This window comes from Thermothielavioides terrestris, chromosome 4 (genome assembly GCF_000226115.1).
Source record: "Thermothielavioides terrestris NRRL 8126 chromosome 4, complete sequence".
Classification (NCBI taxonomy): domain Eukaryota; kingdom Fungi; phylum Ascomycota; class Sordariomycetes; order Sordariales; family Chaetomiaceae; genus Thermothielavioides; species Thermothielavioides terrestris.
In genome coordinates this window covers 3,330,681-3,349,499 of record NC_016460.1, presented here as the reverse complement: position 1 = coordinate 3,349,499, position 18,819 = coordinate 3,330,681, and the positions used below count along the sequence as shown (strand labels likewise).

The window sequence follows — 18,819 nt, the reverse complement described above, 5'->3', positions numbered from 1 at the left end:
GCCAGTACAAGATACAAAAGCCGACCTCAAATCTGAAGACCGTCAGGGAACGGATACCCACTCAAGCAGACTTGATCCCTCGCTGATACATACTTTGTCTATCCTATCCAAGGTAGGACACGTCTAGATATCTAACCGAAACAAAAACCGCTAACTATGCCCAGCGAGTACAAGTCCCGACCAAAGAAACAATGAGAATGCCGCCATATGCCCTCATCCGTCAAACCCATCCGCCAGTCCGTCTATCCAGCAGTTCCCCAATGATAACAGAAGCAAGAACAACACCGCAAATACACGATTCCGATCAAAACGACCCTCTCACTCCTTGAAAGCACCCATCTCCTTCAGAACCCCCGCCAGCCGCTTATAATCCTTGAGAAGATCAAACACCTCTCCGAGTTTGAGCTCGGCGGCGTTCTGCATCTCCAAGAAGCGCTTGACCGGCGGACTGATCTTGGCGTGTTCCTTTGGCGGGAGCGCCGCGGCAAGATCGGGGAAGGCCTGTTGTCCCTGTCAGCAACTTCTCCATCCCAGGCGACGGCCAAAATAAATCGGCGGATCGATTCGACATGTGAAAAGGCAGGACAAGGTCAGGGGCGAAAAAGATATACATACCGTCGCCAGATCCCCGCCATCCACACCCGTTACCGTACCACCAGCGCCTGCCCCCTTCCCAGCCGCGTCCTTCGCCGGCGGCGTCGGCGCCCTAGCCGGGACGGCCGACGCAGCCGACGACCGGCCGAACCCTCTGAACCCCCCAATGCCGGCGGACAACCTCGCCATCGGGTTCAACGAGTTCCCGAGGCTGCGCATCGAGTCCATGATCTGCGGGCTCGTCACCGACGGCGCGTCTTTCTCCTCCGGCTGCTGTTCGGCCGCGGCGGCGGCCCTGCGCGACGACGAGCCCGCGCTGCGCGCCGAGTCCGCGCTATGGTCGCGCGACACCTTCCGCCCGCTGCCCGCGATGAAGCCGAAGAGCGGTGGGCGCTCGTCCGCCGCCGCCGCTGCTGCTGCCAGGCTGGGATTGGGGCTGGGGCTGCGCCGCGCCGGCGCGAGCAGCTGGCTCCCGTCCTCCGCCGGCGTGGTCGTCGGCGGCGGAGGCGTGCCGATCAGCTTGCGCGCCTCGTCCAGCGTCTTGGGCACTATCACGCCGCCCACCCCGGCGGTGGAAGCAGCGGCAGCTGTGTCGCCGTCTTTGGGGAGCAGCACGTCGGGAAGGACGGCACGCTCGCGCAGCTTGCCCATCAGGAACTTGTAGCTCTCGCCGAGGGAGTTGCCGATGGTTTTGAGGCCTTGGTCGGCGGTGTTGAGGACCGCGTCGGAGGCGGCGTTGAGGGCCTGTGCTGGGGTGGGCGTGTTGCGCATCAGGTCGCTGAGGCGGCGCTGGCGGCGCAGCTGGGCGTTCACTGTCGCGCGGAAGCCGGCGGTAGAGGTGGCCGCGGGGGACGGGGATGGGGATGGGGATTGCTGTGTTTGGGCTGTGTTGAGGCTTGAGGAGTGGGAAGAGGAAGGGCTGACGAGAATGGCGGGGCTTGGAGAGGTCGGAGAGAAGGCTGGAGGAAAGGTCTCCCCTTTGGAGGCGGGAGAGGAGCCTGGGCCTTTGTTGAGCGGGCCGGTGGGGGTTTCATCCGCGCGAAGGGTGGAGAGGTCGACGGTTTCGAGGAAGGCTATGGTGGCTTCGAGCGTGGTGAGACAGTAGGCCTCTTCACCTGTGAGTTTCCGTTCCCAGCGGAAGCGCTGGATAAAATTGACGTCGCTGATGACGTTAAGGTTCTCGGGCGGGAGGGTGATGAGCGTGTAGATGAGCATAGGCATGAGCTCATCAGCCGAGGACGAAGGGTGGAAGTGCGAGAGGGTGTCGATGATAGCCTTGTGGGCTGCTTTTAGGCGGTTCAATTTCCCTAGTGGATACCTGGACTGGCTCATCAGGACGAGCTCTTTCCTCGCCGACTCCAGCCATTGCTTGACTTCCTCCTGCTTCTTCGCCGCAGCCTCCGGGTCGTTGTCGGCAATGCCCAGGTCGACGCCCAGATCGACCGGGCCAATGTCTACCACGGCGAGAGCGGCCGTCTTCGACCGGAGCTTGGCGTCTTGGGCTTCATCCGAGGTGCTGCGGTGGCGGTAGATCTTGCTGTAGATGCCTTCGCACAACCTCCTCTCCACGGCCTCCTCCAGCAGGGACTTCTTCACTTCCAAAGCCCTCCTCGCTTTCTTCCGGTTTGCATACTCTTCAGCCGTCAAGAGCTGCTGGTCCGAGTCCCGTCTCGGCGGGGTCGCCTTGGATTTCTCCTTGGTGCTCAGCGAAGCGGCCTTAGAGCGCAACAGACTGGCGGCGGAAGGGCGGGTCGCGAGGCTCGGGGTATCCTCACGCCTCTGCAGAGTGGCCAGGCTGTCGACATGGGTCTGAATATGGGACGAGGCGGTTGCATAGAATTCCTGGAACATGCGCGAGAGGTTGTCGATGTTGGGCGGGGTGGGATGGACTTTGGCGGACAGCGAGTCAATGAAGCGGTCCGTCAGGCTGACGAGTTCGATCGGGAGATCGTCCAGGTCGACCGAAGCTCTGGGCGGTTCTATTGCTTCCTCACTAATCCTACTCACGAAGGTGTCGGGTGCCTCCCCTTCCCCTTCGCCGCTGCCCTGCTTCGGCTGCGTACCAGACGCAGTCTGGAGCGCCGACGTGGTAGTGGGCGAGGACGCATTCTCGATGGTGCTCGCCCGCTTAGCCCGCGTCTTCGGGTCAGGGGACGTGGATCGCTCTACACGAAAAGAGCGGACGGGCCTCAAAGGGTTCGGACGACTGGCGGGGTCGGACAGGTGGGAAGACATGGGGCTCAGGCTGGACAGCATGGCGGTCAGCTACTACTAATGATGATCATGGAAATACGCGCCGATCTTGGAAACTGCAATTATGACGTTGCAAAAGCTGGGGAATGAATGATCGCCCAATCTTGGTGGGTGTCCCTCTCATAATGAACAAGTGAGGCAGGGGTCGAAGATTCGGCTTCGGCTTACCAGATCGCGACCGCAACGCATGAAGATTACCAGAATAGGGCGTGGGCATGGGCGTGTTGAAACAGCCGGGCCGGGCGGGTGATGAGCGCAGGTGGCCGGCCCTATGTGCAGACCGCAGGCCTCGGACACTCCGTCGCTGGGAAACGGGAGACCGTTCTGCAAATTGAACCTGCGCTCAAGGATCCGCAGGCCAGACGCATGTCGTTGGACATGTGAGCTTGTGCGTCGCGGCAGTCGCGGTGCGAGATGGAGCTCCTCATCTGTCCTACCACGCTACGCGGATTTCCAAACATGTGGGGCAGACGTGCTGTGGGATTGCTTTGGATGATCTGGGGCAGGCCCATGCCCACATCTGCATTCATTGCAGGCGCCGCTGTTTGTAAGGTGTGTAACGTTATGTATGTTACCTTACTGTACGGAACATGGTACTGTATGTACAGTACCTAAGGTAGTGTATTGTTCCGGATCATTGCTGCCACCACAAGGAGCAAGCGACTGGGCTGGCAAAACTCGAGACGCAGAAGCAGGCAGCCCATTCAGATCAGATCCGCAGCATTATCACGACCACATTTGCCCCTCAGAAGAAGCGCATGACCCGTTTTCGCGATAATAGTTAACAACCTCTGCCTGCGGCCATCGAGGCGCACACCGGGAAGGCCGCGGTGTTTCTGATTCACAAGCGGCCGAAACGTTTTGGCCATGGAGGCCCACGCTCCCTGTAGCCATTGAATGCAGGTAGGCAGATAGACGAAAGGGGAAAGAACGGGACCGTTGGTCTTGAATCATCGAATGCAGGCGATTGAATCCCAGCGAACATTTACATACTCGGGTAACACGTCCTCAACAAAGTCACGACTTGCGACTGAGCTCGCCAATGGAAGCGATGGAAGCTGACACAAACCGGCAGCCCCGCTGGATCCGGGGCGGGTGGGTGTCATGCGCCCGTTAGTGCCCCACTTGGGACTGGGGTACCTGCCATGGTCTAAATGAGTGGAGCGTTACAAGGTCCACGTCCGACTGCTATCAATGCTTCACAACACCCACGATAAGAGCTCTGGACGGTTCTGATTGGCGGTGGTGCCAACCCGGAGCCAGGCCATCGTCATCTGGACGCCGATGTGAGCCACGCGCGGCTTCTGCCTCGCAACTTCGCCATTCCCTCAGCAACCCTCGCACCGCATTGATGGGCTGCCAGAAGCCACACAAACCACTTCTCTGACTTCCGTTTCTTTTCTTCCCGGTATTGACATCGACGCACCGACACTGCGAGCCTGGCATGTCACCGAAGAGAAGGCAGGCGAATGCGGTGTGCTCCTCGGCGGGCCGAGTCACGGCCCACCTACTGCTGTCCTTCCTCGCCCTGTCGGCATCGCCCATCTCGGCCGCCGGGAATGCCAGACAAGAGGCCCAACTCGTCCTCCCAGTCGAATCCTCCCCCATAACACCCCTCATACCAGAGCCGCCGGGGCCCGCAGAACATTTGTTTGTAAGTGCAGCCATGATGAAGATGCAATCTGCCAAGAGCCGCTGCTGACCGCCGGGGCATGTCATCAGACTCTTCGACACATCTACCATCACGGCACCTACAGACACCCGCACCTCCATCGCAAACATGATGTCTCGCAGCCCCGCGGTGACGTGTGGCTGGCGGCCGAGGACGGCTACGAGGCGGAGCGCATCGGCCCGCTGCGAGCCCGAAGCAATGCCCTCCGGATACAGCGGCTGGTGGATCGAAGGCCCAGCGTGGTAGACCCTATGGTGGCTGAGGCGCGACGGCGGGGTTCTGTCGCGGTCCTTTCGCCGTCGGCATGGACTGTCGATGATGTACCGGGGCCCAACGTTACCGACAAGGACACGATTCTTACCCTGGCCCTGATGGCGGCCGATGCCTACGCGGAGACGCCGGCCGACGCGGACTGGGAAGACGTCGGCGGGCCCTTCAACCGCAGCGTCGACTTCGGCTGGGAGGGCGATGGGCTGCGCGGCCACGTGTTCGCCGACGAGAACAACTCGACCATCGTCATCGGCCTGAAGGGGACGTCGCCCGCTGTCTTTGATGGGGACGGCACCACCACGAATGACAAGATAAACGACAATCTTTTCTTCAGCTGCTGCTGCGCCCAGCAAGGACCCTGGACGTGGCACCAGGTCTGCGATTGCGCGACTGGCACATACACGTGTAACAACACATGTGTCGTGCAAGCCCTGCGGGACGAGAACCGGTACTACCAGGCGGCGCGCGAGCTGTACGCCAACGTCACCGAGCTGTACCCCACCTCGCAGGTGTGGATCACGGGTCATTCGCTCGGTGGCGCTGTTGGCTCCTTCCTCGGCCTCACATATGGTGTGCCGGTGGTGACCTTCCAGGCGGTGCCCGAAGCTCTGCCGGCCTCGAGGCTGGGTCTGCCTGTGCCCCCAGGAGCCGATCCGAGTGCGCCGCAGACGAGGGAATACACCGGGGCGTTTCACTTTGGGCACACGGCTGATCCTATCTACATTGGCACCTGCAACGGGGCGACGGCGTCGTGCTCCTTCGGCGGATACGCTCTGGAGACGGCTTGCCATACGGGCCGCGAGTGCGTCTACGACACGGTTGGCGACAAGGGATGGCGCGTCGGCATCGGCACGCACAAGATCAAGGCGGTGATCCGCGATGTCATCCTGAAGTATGACTCGGTCCCGGAGTGCAAGTTCACGCCTGAGTGCAGAGACTGCGGCAACTGGAAGATGTACGAGAGCAATGGGACGGAGATCACGACGACTTCGAGCGCTTCGACAACAACCACCAAAACGCGCACCCGCACCGAGACCTGCAAGACACCGTACGCCCGTTTCCCTTACTTTCTGAATGCCGAATTATTGCTGACCGCGGTTCAGGGGTTGGTGGGGTTGCCTGGACGAGACAACTACCACTACTGGCACTGTCACCACGCCCGAGACGACGACATCTTCTACCACGACTTGTCACACTCCGTAAGTAGCTGTTGGCCGGTCTCTCTCCGAGGGGTCTGCTGACCGTGAACTCAGGGGCTGGTTTGGATGCAAGGACAAGACGACCACGACCACGACCACTTCAACAACGCCAGTCGAGACCAGCACGACAAGCACCACGTGCCTGACACCAGGACGATTCTGGGGGTGCAACGACAAGACCACAACAGAGACTAGCACCACAACGACAACAACGCAGGAGCAAAGCACGATTACTCCGCCCCCAAGCATGCCGGCGCCGACTTCAGCGCCCTCGGCAGCGCCCACGGATGATGCCCCCAAGGAGGGTCGCTGTGTCGACCGGGCCTGGTACGGCTGGTGCAGGAAGTACGAGGGCGATGCTCCCGAGAAGAAGGAGGATATGTAACTACCTAGGTTTTCAGTGCATGTGTCTGTGGCTCATTTTGGATGATTGACCTGGCGCGTTGGAGTTTCACTGGGATAGCTGTCGGTGCGCGAGATGGAGGTTTGCATTCGCATAGCATGGTACAGTACATGCCGGGATAAGCAACATCGGGAACACATCGTGTAAGGCGCCGAAGAGCGGTTCTAGGGTTCAGAGGTATTCCGTGCACTACACGCACTACACGCAATATGCATATCAATGACCATTGCGTGAGGAAAGCGGGCTTGCAGCGTGACCAGAGAAGAGCTGAAACTGGGACGGGATCCAAGCCCTATTGCTTGCAGCACGGTACGCAGGCACCAAGTCAAGTGAACGTCAACCCGTGCCCCACCACGCTGCAGCTTCGGCCCAGCCCGATGGGTTGCCGTGCATGGCCCGCTCGTATTCTTGTCCAACATCTCGAGTTTTCCGCTCCGATATGTGCCATGTAAGCGGACATTTTGACCGGGCGGCGCTGATTCTTCACTTCATCTCTTCTTCGCCCTCTTCCCCCTCGACAGAGTCCGGCACCAAGGACCTACACAGTTCACAGTACCAGGTATCCAGTAGGCTAAGTACCCCGCCCTCCCTCACCGATCCGATTCCGCTTCCGTTCCGGAGTCCCACAGCATTCGTTCGAGCTACCCCGCTAACATACTACAACCTCCAAGCTGGTTCCCTGCCCTGCCGTGAGCGGCAACAGAGCTCCTGTACCACACCGTCGGATCTGGGGCGAGAGTTTGGTTGAAGGTCCGGTCCAGTCCGTCCGAACATGCCCGACTCGCCGCACCCAGGCACGGCGCCGGCGCTGGCGCCGCCCACGGTGCTGGCGCCTAACCTCGAGTCGGAACTCACTTGCTCGGTATGTCTACGTCATTTCATCCTCCTTGGAGCTGTGACCTGCAAGATAGCTCAGCCTAGCTATGGCACCGTTGCGTAGCCAAGAAGGCGTATCTGTGAACAGTCTTTATTCTTGCTGTCCCTTTTCTGTTTTTTTATTCTCATTCTCTGTTCGCTTTTTTATTCTTTCCCCCCTTTTGCTTTCCTTCTTTCCTTCTTTTCTTTCTTCTCCCCCCCTCTCACTCCATCTCCTTGATATTGTGTTCCGTCACTAAACCTCCGCACCGGGGCTCCAAAAACAGATCTGCACCGACCTGCTCTACCAACCGCTCACCCTCCTCGACTGCCTGCACACCTTCTGCGGCGCCTGCCTCAAGTCCTGGTTCCACTTCCAGGCCGCCCGCGCCGAGTCGGCCCCGGGCCCGCCGCCGCCCCCGGGAGCCGCCATCTTCACCTGCCCCAGCTGCCGCGAGCGGGTGCGCGACACCCGCCACGACGCCCGCGTCGTCAGCCTGCTGGACGTCTTTGTCGCGCTGAACCCGGGCCGCGGGCGGACCGAGGCGGAGAAGAAGGAACTCGACGCCCGCTACACGCGCGGCGAGAGGGTGCTGCCGCGCCTGAGCTTCGAGGACCGCTCCGAGGAGGAGAGGCGCGCGGATGAGGAGGAGAGGAGGCTGATTGAGGAGGTGCAGCGGGTCAGTCTGAGGGAGGCGACCGAGCGGGCTGTGGGTGGGGGGAGTAGTAGGGAGCGGAGTCGCGCCGCGGGGGATAGGAGGAGGAGGGTGGAAAGCGCGGCGCTGGGGGTGGAGGTGGACGGGGATGCCGGGAGGCGAAGGAGGAGCGAGTCGAGACAGAGGGAAAGGAGGCCGGCGGGCGGCGAGCAGCGGCATGTGGAGCATCAGTCCTCGTTGAGGAACTTGATCAGCTCGCACGGGATGGACGCGAGGGATATCGAGAGGGAGATCGAGGAGTTTGCGCGCCAAATCCAGGAAGAAGGCCTGCTGGACGGCGTGGACCTGGACAGCATAGACTTGGAGAACAACGACGAGCTGAGCCGGAAGATCACCGAGGCGTACAGGCGACGACATCGCGAGCGGAGAAGGGACGGCGGAAGGCGGAGCAACGCGAGCGCACACTCGCACCAGTCCGACGCTTCGACGAGGGCCAGGTCCCGGACGGGCGACGCATCGAGGCCGACGAGTAGGCACACGACGCATTCCAGGGCGCCGAGCTCCAGCAGCAACGAGGAGCGCGGCCGGTATCCGCCTTCGAGCTCAGTGCGGCTCGAGGTCCAAGAGCCGTCGAGGAGACGGAGAGCTTCCAGCAGTGGCGGCCGGAGCGCCACCCTGCCGGTTGTCACAGTCCAGCCCGATGTCGCGGTTGGGACACGCGCGCAGACGGATCTCGCTTCGAGGTCGGGCACTACCGACTCGCATGTCAGGAGACCGAGCAGCGGCGTTGACACCAGAAGCTCCAGCTCGCCTACGACCGCCACGGCCCCCGCCTCCTCCCGGGTGGACTCACCTGCAGCCCGCGGGCTCCCCTTCAGTGCTCGCGCGGCTGGGGGGTCTGGACATCCCCCGTCGCAACCGGAAGCGCCGTCGAGTGTAGCTGCTGGCAGGAAGAGATCCGACAGGCCTGCAGCGCTCGACCTCTGCCCAGAATCGCCGACGCCGGGCTCCGGCTCGGCACCGGTCAGTCCCGCCCTCGCCTCGCCGCCCTCGGCGTCGCCCCGAGCACAGCAGCTGCCGCGCTACAGAGAACCGGCGATCAACTGCGATAGGTGCTCCAAGGAGCACATCGAATATGAGCTCCACTTCAACTGCGCGGTCTGCCACAACGGCGAGTGGAACATCTGCCTCGACTGCTGGCGCCGGCGCAAGGGCTGCCTGAACTGGTTCGGCTTTGGCCAGGCCGCCTGGGCGCGCTGGGAGAAGCACAACCAGACGGGCCCGCCCATTCCGCCGCCGCACATGCTTGTGGGCCACCGGTACCTCCGGCCGAAACACGCCGCCGTCGCTCCCGACGGCCGCCGCGCTGTGACGACCGAGAACCCGCTCGACCGGCTCCAAAGCGGCATGTTCTGCAGCCGGTGCGCCGCCTGGGCCAACGACTGCTTCTGGCGCTGCGACGTGTGCAACGACGGCGAATGGGGCTTCTGCAACAACTGCGTCAACCAGGGCAACGCCTGCAGCCACCCGCTGCTCGCCCTCGCCTACCACCCACCGCCCACTTCTCCAACAACCACCTCCTCCTCCTCCCGCTCACCCGCTTCACCGAACCTCCACCCCGCCATCACCGTCCCCGCGTCGGCAGCAGCAGCAGCAGGAAGAGGAGGAGGAGGAGGAGGCACCTTCCACCCACTAATCCCCACCCTGCCCTGCGCAGGCTGCCGCAACCCCATCCTGCCGTCCGAACCGTACTACTACCACTGCCCCGTCTGCCCGTCCAACCTCCCGCACCACTCCTCCTCCTCCTCCTCGTCCCCCAAACCCGACGATAGTCCCGCGCCTCCCGCGCCGCCGCCCGGCGAGTACAACCTCTGCGAGACGTGCTACGCGGCGCTGATCGGGGCGGGCGCCGTGGCGGCCGAGAACGGGCCGGACGGGTGGCGCCGCTGTCCGAGGGGTCATCGCATGGTCGTGGTGGCGTTCGTGCCGGATGAGGTGGGGGAGGGGAGGGGCCATAGTAATAATAATAACAGCGGCGGTAATGGTGGTGGTAATAGTAGTGGTGGTAGTGGTGGTGGTGTGCTGCGGCGGCGGACCGTCCTGCGGGATCTGGTCGGCGGGCGCAGGCTGCGAGTCGAGGACTATCACCACCACCACCCCGGCCAAGGAGGCCAAGGAGGGGGCGGCGAGGGGTCGCGGGCGGCGCTGCGGGTGTGTTCGTGGCGGGAGGAGGGGAGCGGGCGGCGGATGGAGAGGGTCATGACGCGGGATGTCGCGGACGAGACGGAGGGTGGGCTGGAAGGAGGCGCGTTTCCGCCTGACGGCGGGACGGGATGCTCGGCGGTGGCTGGGTGGGGGTGGATTCCGGCCGAGGGGGTCGAGGATGAGCTGATGTTTCCGAAGGGGGCCGAGATCTTGGAGGTGGAGGACGTGAATGGGGAGTGGTTCCATGGGTTTTACATGGGCGCGCAGGGCCTGTTTCCGGCGCCGTATGTGCGCCTCGTGGGGAAGGCGACGACAGGATAGGATACCCCGTAGTTCGGTTGGGCACATAGTATGTGATCAAGGCAGATTAATTTTCTGACTACCCGTCTGTGTGTGTGTGTGTGTGTCTACATATCTCGTGCCCGCATCACTGGTGGCTCCACTCGGGCTTCTTCTTCTCCGCAAACGCCTTCATGCCGATCTTCTGGTCCTGGCTCCCAAACAGGCTGTGGAACACGCGCCGCTCGTACTCGACGCCGTCCCGCAGCGCCAGGTCCTGGCTCTTGTTGACCACCTCCTTGGCGGCCTGCACGGCCACGCGCGAGTAGCCGGCGATGGTCTCGGCCGTGTCGAGCGCGCCCTCCATCAGCGCCTCGTAGGTGGGGAACACGCGGGCGGCGACCCCCCAGCGGCCGGCCTCCTCGCCGCTGAAGGAGCGGCCGGTCAGGATCAGCTCCATGGCGCGGCTCTTGCCGACGGCGCGCGTCAGCCGCTGGCTGCCGCCGGCGCCGGGGATCGTGCCCAGCTTGATCTCGGGCTGGCCGAAGTTGGCGGTGGCGGTGCAGTACAGCACGTCGGCCATCAGCGCCAGCTCGCAGCCGCCGCCGAGGGCGTGGCCCGACACGGCCGCGATCAGCGGCTTCTTGAGCGCCGTCGTCAGGTCCGACCAGCTCTCGATGAAGGCGCCCGTGTAGGCCTCGCTGAAGGTCAGCGGCGCCATCTCCTTGATGTCGGCGCCGGCCGCGAAGGCCTTCTCGGAGCCCGTCAGCACGACGGCCGCGACGGTCGGCGACGCCTGGAAGGCGCGCAGCGCCGTGTTGAGCTCGGCGATCAGCGGCGAGCACAGCGCGTTGAGCGCCTTGGGCCGGTTGAGCGTGACTTGCCCGGTGAGATTTAGAATTCAGCGAATCCATCGGACAAGGTTAGGTTCCTCACCTTGGCCAACGCCCGGCCGGGGCTCTGACACCTCAATGTACTCGTAGCTGCGGCGGGCGGACGCCGAGAAGTTACGGGCGATTCGGGGCAGGGCGCTCGGTTGGAAGCGGGAGGCCATGGGCCTCACGGCCCGGAGAGCATTGCGGGCTGCTGGTGCTGCGTGCATGGTGATGGCGTGGAAAATGGCCAAACGACAATGCTAGCCTGAAGACGAAACCTCACACTCGATGGGCAGTTGGCAATGGTTGCAATTGTAAACAAGAGACGAAGGCTGTCATCCGTAAGGTAGTTGTGGAAAGCTCGCTCGGCAACGGCAGCGGAGCTGCGGCTTCAGGCTATCCTCGGTTTAAGGCCATGTCCCTGGCTGCCGCCTCGTTCGCGCTCCTGGCAGCCGCAAACGTCGCGATGTAGCATACTTTGCAGAGGAGATATCCATATCAGTCATATAACCACGCCATATCCTGCACGCTCCGAGAAACGTCGCAAGACGTTGATGAGATGAACCTTGCGATGCTGCAGGTACTTCGAGGTTTTTGAATGAGACTCGACGGCATAACGTTCGTGTTGGCGTCATCTCGAACTTGCCAAGCATGCCAAGACCTGGGAGTTCAGGGCATGCCAAGCGCTAAGGGCCAGGTCGCATCGGCAGGCCTGAAGCAGAAACGTTGGCTGTGCCACACCCAGAAAAAAAAAAAAAACCCCCGCCCCCTTATCGGGGTGGCTTTGACAGGCCAACCCTGATCCGTCAACGTGGACAAGGAGAGGACGCGCAACCGGGGCAGCCGCTGCATTCGATCTCCAGCATCATTTCTTCGCTTTTACTCTACTACAGCAGGCGCATGCTCGGTGCGGTCTGATCCGCCGCCTCGCTGAAGCAATAAATTAACTCCAGGTTCTACCGGCGCCACCATTAATAGCCCGCACAACGCAATCTTCACCCCGCGATGGAGGTCCCAGATGAGCCCACGACGCCTTTCGCCGCCGTCAGCGCGCAGACCAGCCGGCTGCAGAGGGTGCGTTGCGACAAAGAAAAAGCCAGGTGGTCAGTCGCATGTGTGTCGCTAACCTGCCGACAGCAATACCAAGCACTCCTCGACCGATTGACCCCGTTCGTCCTCTACCGGTGGCTGGGCACGGGCGCCGCCTTGTTCATCTTCTTCCTGCGCGTGTTCCTCGCGCAAGGCTGGTACATCGGTCAGTAGCAACCTGCCAAAGGGGAACTCCGGACGCTGCTCTCTTCTCAAGTCCGTGTGGGAACCAACCCCGGCTGACCGTCTGTCCTCTCTGGCTTCGCAGTCGCATACGCGTTGGGCATCTACCTGCTCAACCTATTCCTCGCCTTCCTGTCGCCCAAGTTCGACCCGGTCAACGATGCGCTCGACAACGACATGGAGGACGGCGCGATCGGCCGGCTGCCGACCAAGCAGGACGAGGAATTCCGGCCCTTCATCCGCCGCCTGCCCGAGTTCAAGTTCTGGCACTCGGCCACCCGCGCCATCCTCATCTCCTTCGCCTGCAGCTGGTTCCAGATCTTCAACGTGCCCGTCTTCTGGCCCGTCCTGGTCATGTACTGGTTCATGCTGTTCATCCTTACCAGTGCGTTCCCCCTCCCCCCCTGGGTTTTGCAAAGGGAGCCATCAAATTGCTGACCGACCCTTTTGCGTGCGCAGTGAGGAAGCAGATCCAGCACATGATCAAGTACCGCTACGTCCCCTTCACTGTGGGCAAGGTGCGCTACAACAAGAACAGCGCGTGAGAAGACCAGGCTGCTTTTTTTTCAGACACGACCGACGGTTGCGAGGTGGGCACTTTCCTTGGGAGACTGGAGGGTGGAACGTATGGGCACCGGCATTTGGCGATAGAAGGGCTTTTTTCCCCAGAATTCTCGATGTATTATGACGCATGCTCGGAGCTCACGACGGTCTTGGGAAAAAAGCAACTCGATGTACCCATATTTTAATCAGCCCAGCAGCCTGCGGCACTGGCTTTCGGACGGGCAGGCGAGGGCGTAATCGTTGTGTTTCGACGGGGCCGGGTTTTGGAGTAGTTAGGGATCTGTGCGAGCGAGCGAGCGAGGATGGTAGACGGGTTGAACACGGGGCTTTGTGCTTGTATCGTATGGAGTTGGTCAGTGAAGATCACGGTCGATTCACGGAAGGTGTGCTCCCAAAGCCGTGATGCGAAACAGGCTAACGCTAAGGTTAAGGCGTGGCCCGCGCTGGACGCTGTCTGCAATTGTGCATGGAAGCTGTTCATCCCGAATGTGAGCAACGGGAGGCGAGGCTCGAGTTCTCCAAGCTCAGCACAGCATGCAGCATTTGGTGTTTACAACTGGTAGATAGGATTACATTTGGCAATTTTCTTTTCTTTTTTTTCTTTTTCTTTTTCTTTTTTTTCTTTTTCTTTTCTTTCTCTTTTTTTTTTTTTTTTTTTTTTTTGCCATTTTGCTCTGAAACCATTCTCTATTCTCTCCAATCCCAAATGCCCCTCCTGAACGGCATCCTGCCTCCGTGTGAACCATTGGCGGTTCTATTCAAACTGGCCCAGCATCTCATTATTGTGCAAGAGAACAATACTGACTTACACTGAAACTTTCGTTGCGTTGACTTGAAGTTTGGGTGGGCCCGGTCTTGGCAACCTCTCTCTCCAATTGCACCCTTGACTCTGATCGCATCCTTGTCGAAAGCTCGCGCTCTCTCAGTTCAACTTTCAACTCCCAACTTTGCGCGACCCGCAACAACTGCCGCCAAGATGTCGTCGTCACAATCTAGAAACGGCGGCGAGCGCATGATTCACCAGGACTACATCGCCAGGATACGCTATTCCAATGCGCTGCCCCCGCCGCCAAACCCGCCGAAGCTGCTCGAAATCCCCAACACAGGCCTCGCGAACGGCCAATACACCACCCCCGGCTTTGCGTCGCGCCTTGCGCGCGAGCAGCCATTGAACATTGAAGCCGATGCCGAGCTTGGAATGCCATTAGACCTGGTCGGCATGCCCGGCGTCTTCGATGGCGACGAGAGCTGTCAGTGGTTGCAGCCCGCCGGTCTTTCTTCCTCCTGCCCCAAGTAAACGCTGACCTCAGAACAAACAGCCATTCAAGCGCCCGCCCAGCCACCGCCTGTTCACCCCCGCGATCGCCTCCTCCTCCGCCCCCTCTCAACCCTCGGCAAGCCCAAGATCGGCGACACGGCCGTGTCCTTCCTCCGACGAACAGAGTACATCTCATCAGGGCAGGCCCGGCCAAAACCCACCGACCACTTGTTCCTCAAGCCGTCGTCGGGCAACGCCGTAAAACGGCCCGAAAAGCGCAAGGTCTCCCCCGAGCCTGACAGGGGCACACCCGCCTGGATCAAGCGACGCATCGAAAAGAGCTTCGAAGCGGCCGCCGCCCAGCTCGCCGACCGGACGCGCGTCAAGCACCCATCCAAGCGCAACGTCAAGGTCGTCGACGCCTTTCCCGTGCTGCCCGACCTGGAAGCCTTCCCGGACTCGGGCGCCTACGTGACAGTCAAGTTCAGCACGAACCCGGTCAGCTCGAGCGACTCGTACGACACACGCCTGCTCTCGGGCATCTTCAAGCCCATCGAGCGCACCGCCGCCGAGGAGCAGCTGTACGAGGCGGCCCGCGCGGCCTGGGAGCGCGACCCGACCCAGCCCAAGCCGTCGCAGATGATGAACTACGACCTCTTCCTGCCCGCCGACACCCGGACCGGCGAGAACTTCCGCGCCAAGTTCGACGTGGACAACGACGAGCGCGACAGCCACTCGCTCTACACCAGCAGCGACGCCGGCGGCAGCTTCCGCTTCCCGCGCGTGCGCGCGTACGAGACGGCCCAGGAGAAGGAGATGGACCACGACAACAAGTACGACGAGGAGGTCATCCTGGCCTTCCGCGACGACGAGGCCGCCACCAAGGGCCGCACCGACGACAGCGCCCAGAAGGCCGTCTACTACTACCCCGTCATGCAGCGCACCACCATCCGCAGCCAGCGGACCAAGAACATCGCGCGCACCAACGGCATCACCGACGAGGAGGAGTCCCACCTGGACGAGCTGCACGTGCGCATCGACGACCCGAGCGAGGAGCTCCGCGCCGAGCTGCTGCGCTACAAGCAGCAGCCGGTCGGGGACCTGCCGGAGGACGACGACGAGGAGGAGGAGGAGGAGGATGGTGCGGAAGAAGAAGAGCGGTATCGGGAGGATGGGCCGCGGCAGTCCGAGTCTGCCAGCCCGGCGCCGAACGGGGCGCGGGCGAGCCAAGAGGAACGGCAGTCCGATGCCGAGCGGGACGCCGAGGGCGACGAGGATGAGTAGCGGGGCATTTGAATTTGGAAAAAAAAGAAGCAGTTAACAAGGATTTGCTTGCTATATGGGTCAGGGCACTCATTGTCGAGCGCGGAGTTTGTGGCAGGGCATCTCGATCAAAATCGGATAACTGGGAATAATACACCGTGAAGATATGACTGATTGACATCAAGCGACGCCTGCAGCAGAGTGCGTACATCCAAACCCGCCGTCAAGAACGACAGCTGGATATCCGTCATTTTATTGCCCTTAGTCTATTCATGTACAGGTATCTGTACAGCATGCAACAAGTGAGATCACACCCATTGATCGATCCATATATACGCCTTCATCCAAGCCATAAAGGCCAGAACAGACCGCAAAACGCCCGCTCCCATGCTTCTTCCGTTGGCGCCTAGTATGCCCTAGCCAAATCAAAAACTGTCCCGCCTCTCCCTACAACAAAAGACACACGAGGCCGGAAATTTTGGCGTATTCAAAATGCACAGTACATACCCAGAACGTCTGTCTGGCGAACATATCAGACCAGATGCTTCGTCATATCCTGTCCTCAGAGGGCGTATCCGATGTTCTCCCTGTCGTCGTCAATGACGCGGCCGTATCTGTCGACAGCGGGGTTAGCAAATCTCCATGCGGAGCAATGATTCAAAGAGAGAGAGAGAGGGGGGGGAGGCTACTCACTCCAACAGTAACCTGAAAAACCACGCCTCGAGATCCTCGTTCCGCAAGGCTTTTTGAGCCCACTCGCGGCCCTGCATCGCCAACCGTTCCGCCTCTTTCCTCCCGAGCCCATCATCTCCGTCCGTTTTCTTTTCCCTCTTGTTCGCCGCCGCCTCTTCATCTTGTTGTTGTTCCCTCCTTCCCACCTTCTCCGTCTCCTCCCTCTTCACCTTCTTCCCCTTTCCCTCCTTCCCCTCCTTCTTTTCTCTCTTCCCCCCCTTCTCACCCCCGCTCTTCTTTCCTTCCGCTTTCACCTCCCCGACCTTTCCCTCATCCTCACTTCCACTTCCACTTCCACTTCCACCGCCGCCGCCAGCACCAGCGAAGAACCGCACGGCCTCGAGCCAGTCCCCGCCGTGCAGGCTGAGCGGCACGAAGTGCACCCAGGGGCGCAGCCAGGCGGCGTGCCACTCGCGGAAGACGGCCCACTTGTAGACGAGCGAGCGGCTGCGCAGCAGCGCGTAGAAGCGGCCCGAGAAGGCGTTGCCGTCCAGGTCCAGCACGTGCCGGTTGCGCAGCACGTCCGCCTGGTCCGCGTAGTCCCGCACGGTGAAGAAGGCCCGCTGCGCGTCGCAGTCGCCCGGGTCGCACTGCCCCACGTGCGAGAAGGCGACGTCGATCAGGGACTTGAAGGCCCCGCGTGGCGTCGGGTGCGGTGTCCATTGTTGCTGGGTCGGGGAGGAGATGGCGTTGTTGTTGGTGTTGGCGTTGTCGTTATTATTGTTGGTGGTATCCGGGTTGTTGTTCTTGTTGGGGTCAGTGGTAGAAGGGCTGCTCGAGCTGCTGCTGGGCGGCGGGAGAAGGATGGTGGCCGTGTCCGGGGCGTTGATCTTCTGCACGAAGCGCTGGCGGTGCTGGCGGCGCCAGCCGCCGTTGCGGGAGAAGCCTCCCGTCGTGGAGCCGCGCCAGTACAGGCGGTCGAGCTTGTCGGGCCAGGCCGGGTCGTTCTCCTCGGCGTAGGGCACCTTGTCGGCCCAGTACCACGGCGACGGGTAGAGGATGTCGGCGTAGGACGAGATCTTGGACTGCGAAAAGATGGGAACCAGGTCGTGGATCACGCCATAGGCGTTGGGCCGGTCGAAGAAGCCGTACGTGTACGCGAGCGAAGGGGACAGGCAGATGTCGGACATGGCCGTCCAGTTGTAGACGAAGCCGAGGTCGCTGACCGCGTACTTGGAGATGTCGTCGAACTGGTCGGCTTCGTCCAGGATGCGCGCTGGCGCGTCCGGCGGGCACGACATGCGCGAGTGCGTCCACACGGCTTGGTGGGGGAACATGTTGAAGCGGGTCTGCTTGACCTCGTCGAAGCGGCCGTCGTAATTGAGCCCCGCGGGTTTCGCGGTGAATCCGTTCCTGAGGGACTTGGCCGCGTTGGCGGCCGGCATGGCGACCGTCCTCGCCGTGTGCACCAGGCGCGCCATGTCGTCGTGTGGGATCACGACGCGCGGCTCGTCGTTGGCATTGAAGGCCAAGTCCATGTCGGGCAGGTACTCGACGAAGCTCTGCATCATGGAGACCAGGGCGGTCTGTATCCAATCGAAGCCGCCGAAGATGTGCGTCGCATTGCCATTGCGCACCTGCACGCCCATGAGCTGGTTCTCGAAGCCGTAGCCAAGCACCTCGCGCACGCGCGCCCGGATCGTCGCCGGCTTCAGGCCCCAGAAGGGCGTCAGCAGCTCATGTATCGTGTCGAACTCGTCCACAAGCTGCACATTCCTGCTCTTGGCGAAGGACCACCACTTGTCGAAGTGCGGAGGCGGCGGCAATCCATACCGCCGTCGGTACTCGGCCACGGCGTCGCGCAGCGTCCGCGACTGGCGCGCCTTGACGGCCTCGAACTCGCGCTCCGCATCAGCGATGAGGTGCCGTATCGGGTGCGGCCCGCCGGGCGCCAGCTTTGGTTTGGTGGATGCGAAGTGCTGGTTGCTGAAGTCGGCGATGATCTCGCTGATGCTGATGTCGGCCTGGGAATCCGCAGGGCCCTGTTGCGCTGTCGGCACAAGACCGCCTGGCTGGATCCGGGAGAGCGAATAAAGGCAGAAGACGAAGAATAGGACGGCGCCGAGCACGCCGAGCTGACGGTTGCGCATGGTTGTCGGGTCGACACCAATTGGCTGCGAGCAGTCGAAGAGTATGAATACCTCTATGTACTCGGTTAACGAACGGTGCGACGTTTACCGGGTTAAAGCTGCTGTTTAAACCGATAAATATCAACCGTATTCTGCGGGCGGCCCTCTCTCTTCCCAGCAGCCTCCGGGTGGCATCGGAACACTAAGCGGATGATTAGGGTGTTGTGAGGCGTGAGGCGAAGATTCCGAGCTCGAAGTTTACCGATCGAGAAACCTTCGTCTGCAGGCTTTGGGGGGCAAGCGGTGGAAGACCCCTGTCCGCATATGCATGCCCAGTCAAAACTTGGGGGTCATGCAGATCCGCTCGATTCGAACACCAGTGACGTCGACAGGCTAAAAC

The 18,819-nt window shown here is 61.5% G+C and overlaps 7 protein-coding genes across 7 annotated transcripts; 4 read left to right on the top strand and 3 right to left on the bottom strand.

The window, feature by feature from the left end:
• Positions 1 to 91: 91 nt before the first annotated feature.
• On the bottom strand, positions 92 to 3,275 carry THITE_2119953 (uncharacterized protein). The gene is made up of 3 exons (XM_003655772.1): positions 3,016 to 3,275; positions 616 to 2,839; positions 92 to 501 (listed from the first exon to the last, which is right to left on the bottom strand). The coding sequence occupies exons 2-3, from the start codon at positions 2,827 to 2,829 to the stop codon at positions 319 to 321; spliced, it is 2,397 nt and encodes a 798-aa protein (XP_003655820.1). The 5' UTR covers positions 2,830 to 2,839; positions 3,016 to 3,275; the 3' UTR covers positions 92 to 318.
• A 1,007-nt stretch (positions 3,276 to 4,282) lies between these two features.
• Positions 4,283 to 6,622, top strand: atg15 (autophagy protein atg15). The gene is made up of 4 exons (XM_003655771.1): positions 4,283 to 4,501; positions 4,570 to 5,837; positions 5,893 to 5,988; positions 6,043 to 6,622. Exons 1-4 carry the CDS (start codon positions 4,292 to 4,294, stop codon positions 6,371 to 6,373), a joined length of 1,905 nt encoding a protein of 634 aa, XP_003655819.1. The 5' UTR covers positions 4,283 to 4,291; the 3' UTR covers positions 6,374 to 6,622.
• A 172-nt stretch (positions 6,623 to 6,794) lies between these two features.
• On the top strand, positions 6,795 to 10,471 carry THITE_2119948 (uncharacterized protein). Its single transcript, XM_003655770.1, has 3 exons — positions 6,795 to 6,957; positions 7,063 to 7,253; positions 7,534 to 10,471. Exons 2-3 carry the CDS (start codon positions 7,164 to 7,166, stop codon positions 10,426 to 10,428), a joined length of 2,985 nt encoding a protein of 994 aa, XP_003655818.1. The 5' UTR covers positions 6,795 to 6,957; positions 7,063 to 7,163; the 3' UTR covers positions 10,429 to 10,471.
• A 10-nt stretch (positions 10,472 to 10,481) lies between these two features.
• THITE_2119946 (uncharacterized protein) lies at positions 10,482 to 11,623 on the bottom strand. The gene is made up of 2 exons (XM_003655769.1): positions 11,323 to 11,623; positions 10,482 to 11,265 (listed from the first exon to the last, which is right to left on the bottom strand). The coding sequence occupies exons 1-2, from the start codon at positions 11,486 to 11,488 to the stop codon at positions 10,535 to 10,537; spliced, it is 897 nt and encodes a 298-aa protein (XP_003655817.1). The 5' UTR covers positions 11,489 to 11,623; the 3' UTR covers positions 10,482 to 10,534.
• Positions 11,624 to 12,066: 443 nt separating this feature from the next.
• Positions 12,067 to 13,524, top strand: THITE_2155788 (uncharacterized protein). Its single transcript, XM_003655768.1, has 4 exons — positions 12,067 to 12,335; positions 12,399 to 12,516; positions 12,619 to 12,918; positions 12,993 to 13,524. Exons 1-4 carry the CDS (start codon positions 12,267 to 12,269, stop codon positions 13,076 to 13,078), a joined length of 573 nt encoding a protein of 190 aa, XP_003655816.1. The 5' UTR covers positions 12,067 to 12,266; the 3' UTR covers positions 13,079 to 13,524.
• A 468-nt stretch (positions 13,525 to 13,992) lies between these two features.
• On the top strand, positions 13,993 to 15,973 carry THITE_2119942 (uncharacterized protein; the record flags this gene model as incomplete). The annotated part of the gene is made up of 2 exons (XM_003655767.1): positions 13,993 to 14,347; positions 14,417 to 15,973. Coding segments are annotated over exons 1-2 (1,493 nt in total), but the record flags the coding sequence as incomplete, so codon positions are not given.
• THITE_2119941 (glycosyltransferase family 90 protein) lies at positions 15,910 to 18,536 on the bottom strand. Its single transcript, XM_003655766.1, has 2 exons — positions 16,312 to 18,536; positions 15,910 to 16,232 (listed from the first exon to the last, which is right to left on the bottom strand). Exons 1-2 carry the CDS (start codon positions 18,438 to 18,440, stop codon positions 16,181 to 16,183), a joined length of 2,181 nt encoding a protein of 726 aa, XP_003655814.1. The 5' UTR covers positions 18,441 to 18,536; the 3' UTR covers positions 15,910 to 16,180.
• Positions 18,537 to 18,819: the final 283 nt, after the last annotated feature.